This window comes from Austrofundulus limnaeus, unplaced genomic scaffold, assembly GCF_001266775.1.
Source record: "Austrofundulus limnaeus strain Quisiro unplaced genomic scaffold, Austrofundulus_limnaeus-1.0 Scaffold1, whole genome shotgun sequence".
NCBI classification, from domain to species: Eukaryota; Metazoa; Chordata; class Actinopteri; order Cyprinodontiformes; family Rivulidae; genus Austrofundulus; species Austrofundulus limnaeus.
This window is the reverse complement of record NW_013952403.1, coordinates 7,634,862-7,637,903: the sequence shown is the minus strand read 5'-3', so window position 1 is coordinate 7,637,903 and position 3,042 is coordinate 7,634,862. Positions and strand designations below refer to the sequence as shown.

At 38.4% G+C, this 3,042-nt stretch overlaps 1 protein-coding gene across 2 annotated transcripts in view; it reads right to left on the bottom strand.

Annotated features, from left to right (window-relative positions):
• apbb2a (amyloid beta (A4) precursor protein-binding, family B, member 2a) overlaps positions 1–3,042 on the bottom strand; it is a 49,475-nt gene that overhangs the window by 40,518 nt on the left and 5,915 nt on the right. For both annotated transcript variants that reach the window (XM_014007823.1, XM_014007828.1), the window contains exons 4-6: positions 2,455–2,598; positions 2,231–2,316; positions 2,018–2,078 (exon numbers count right to left, since the gene is read on the bottom strand). In XM_014007823.1, the coding sequence (XP_013863277.1) occupies positions 2,018–2,078; positions 2,231–2,316; positions 2,455–2,598 (291 nt within the window). The remainder of the gene's footprint in view (positions 1–2,017; positions 2,079–2,230; positions 2,317–2,454; positions 2,599–3,042) is intronic.

Below are 3,042 nucleotides of genomic sequence, written 5' to 3'. Positions count from 1 at the left end.
AATTGTTTTTTCTTGAAATTTTCTGAAATAAATCTCAGAATTTCAGTTTTTGGATGATATTTACTACTACTTTTTTATCTGCAAAATGGCCTTATTACACCGTTATACAGATGTACTCCTACTCTTCTCATCTTTTTTCAGTATTTATTACTTATCAGCCCTGAAAATGATAACTTCTGTAACTGTTATCTGACTACATAAATAGATGAGCGAATGGAAAGAAAAGCTATCTAATGAATGTTTTCATCATCCCTCCTCTGTGCAGGTTCAGCCTGTATTTGTGGCATTCTTCCACAGGAGGGCAGCTAAAAACACTTGGACTCCTTATTTTTCAGTTGACAAGTTTCACCAACAGGGGGCACTGCAGCCTAGAAAGAAAGATCAGTAGGGGTGAATAAGATTATYTCATTACAAATGAAACCTGGTGTTTCCCTCTCATTATCAAAAATACAAATTTCTAAAAAAAATWGTATTTTTCTCATCAGATATTACAGAATATGTCACAGATTTATTTACATGTTGTACATTGTGTTACTGAATGTATGAGTAAGTTTGCACAGATTCAGATGGATGCATAAACTATAAAATGATTTAAATACAAATGTCAGTGCTGCAAGTTTAGAAGACAGACAAAATAAATGCTGCTGTTTCTAGACTGTTGGGTCATATTTACACCTGATAGTCCGGTGGACTCGGTTAGATTGGAGACCAAAACTGCAAGATTTGTTTACATTTTCAGTTGGTTCGGTTCACATTCGCACTGCACTTTGTCAAATGAACTAAACCCTAAAGAACCATGGAGAATGTTGTTTTTCACACAAGGTGGCTGAGATGGCTCCAAGCGAGGCGTCTTTCACCAATGTAGGAGCGCGTCCAACTTCACAGCAGTGATGTTCACCTTATACAGACATCCAGCAAGGTATTTKTAAGTTATGAGTAACTTTATTACTGTTATTACTCTAAGTGCCCTGCYTTATAGTCTGCTTCCTGCTTTTGGAGAGGTCTCTGGTTCGCTTGGTGTTCACACATGACGCAATCGAAACGCACCAGAGTCCACTTCAACCGAACTGAGACCTAGGTTTGGAGTCGGACCAGAGTTCACTTTTTTGATCCGAATCAGAGTTCGATTACGCGTTCACACCTCCCCAAACGAACTGGACTTTCCTGGCAAATGAACTAGAGTTTGATTAAAGTGGACTAAACAGGGCTGGTGTGAATATACCCCAAGTGATATTTTAAGAAATATATATAAAGKAGTTTAAGGTAGAGGCTTCTTGTTGTAATTCAAAAATAATAAACAAACAAATGAGGTGTCTTCTTGATTAGAATTAAACTGACATGTTAAGAATAATCAAAAAGTGCATCATTACTTTTTTGGACACTAAATTCTGCATGACGACTATTTAACCAAGATAACATAATGTTGTAATACAATACTTGCAGGATGTTCTGACTCTGTATTGTAAAATAACGACACGTTTCTTAAAGCTAAATCTGTATTCCTTATAGGAATTCATATATTCTGCTGCTTCGTGCGCCGAAGTTAGAGCTCAGAGTTTGGGTTGAAGAGGACTCTCACTTTAAATAACCATTTAATTTAAATAAGAAGGAACCTCGCTTGAACTGGTTTAGATGGTTTTTATTCCTATAACACAGCTGTACCTGTGGATGCAACTATTAACTGTGTTGTAGTTTTCACAGAGTCCTGAACTTGTTGCAGTGATTTCACAGCAGACAACATGAACACAGATCCGCTTGAGACCCCAAAAAATTTACCAGAARAGTTATTCACAGGGCCGTGACCCCTCCCATGGGTTTTTTCTTTTTTCTTTTTTTTAGCCACACATTTCCTTAATCAGCCGTCAGACATTTCAGCTGATCCTGTTTTTGTTACTATTTCACATTTTTCAGTCTTTTGTTGCTCTTGTCCGAACATTTTGTTGGTATAAATTTGAAATGAGCCTAAAAACCAGTTCTTGCTGTAAGACATTTATATAACTTGTAGCTGTGTGTTTACCATTGCTTCTGGATCAGAAAAAGAGCTGTTGAGGTCCACTGTCTCTAGCTGGGCTGGTGGGCTGCAGAAAAACAGGAAGCCATAAGAATTTGTTCAAATAAAATCAAAACATTTGTGCCWTAAAAGTTGAAAAATATCAAGTCTCAGATACAGCACCCTAACTCCAGTGGAAAACTTGAAAAGCCTAAATATCACACAGAACGGGACTCTTACTTGAGCTTCAGAGAAGCATATCGAAGCGTAGCTCCTTCAAATGCTTTAAGACTGGGATCTGGATAGACTGGATAATCTTTCAGCTCCTGATGGGCAGAGATTCCGAAAGAAAAAATGTGTAACAAGCAGAGGAAAAAAATATGAGACTCAGTCAGAGTTTAAATCTCYTAGCACACACAGCCCTGAGATTTTAACATGTGAGCACCCAGATAAGTGTAACATACTTTGGCTGTGCATGAGGAGGTGCTGAGAACTTGACCAGGAGAAGGGACGACTTTGGAGGGAGAGGAGGGTGAAGAGGAGGGTGAGGAGCCGGAGGGTGAGGGGACTGGCTCCACTGAGCTGTCGGATATCAGACTGCTGGGGCGCTGAGAGAGAGAGAGGGGGTGGGGGGATACATTGAGGATGAAAAAGACAGACTGGGAGATGCAGGATTAAAGACAAGAGGGAGCCAGGGAGCAAAGCTGCACAGGACACCATCAAACGTGCTTAAATATGCTTCATTACATATCATTAGCATCAAGATTTTAATAAAKGTTTAGAACCAGTTAATTGATGATTTTCCYAAACAAGATTAACTAAAATTTGACTAACTTTTATAGAGAGGTGCATCTCATCGATCATTAGCACAGATATGTAGCAAAGTGAGAAAGACAATGTTGACATAAAGCAATTCAAAAATTTCCCCCTGGTAAACTGGATATACAGGTTTTAGAACCATTTAGGATTATGGCTATTCTTTTCTTGGGAGGTTATAGGGTTCATTTTTCATTTAAAAAGTCTCCAATTCAGAAAATACATGAAAACAGACT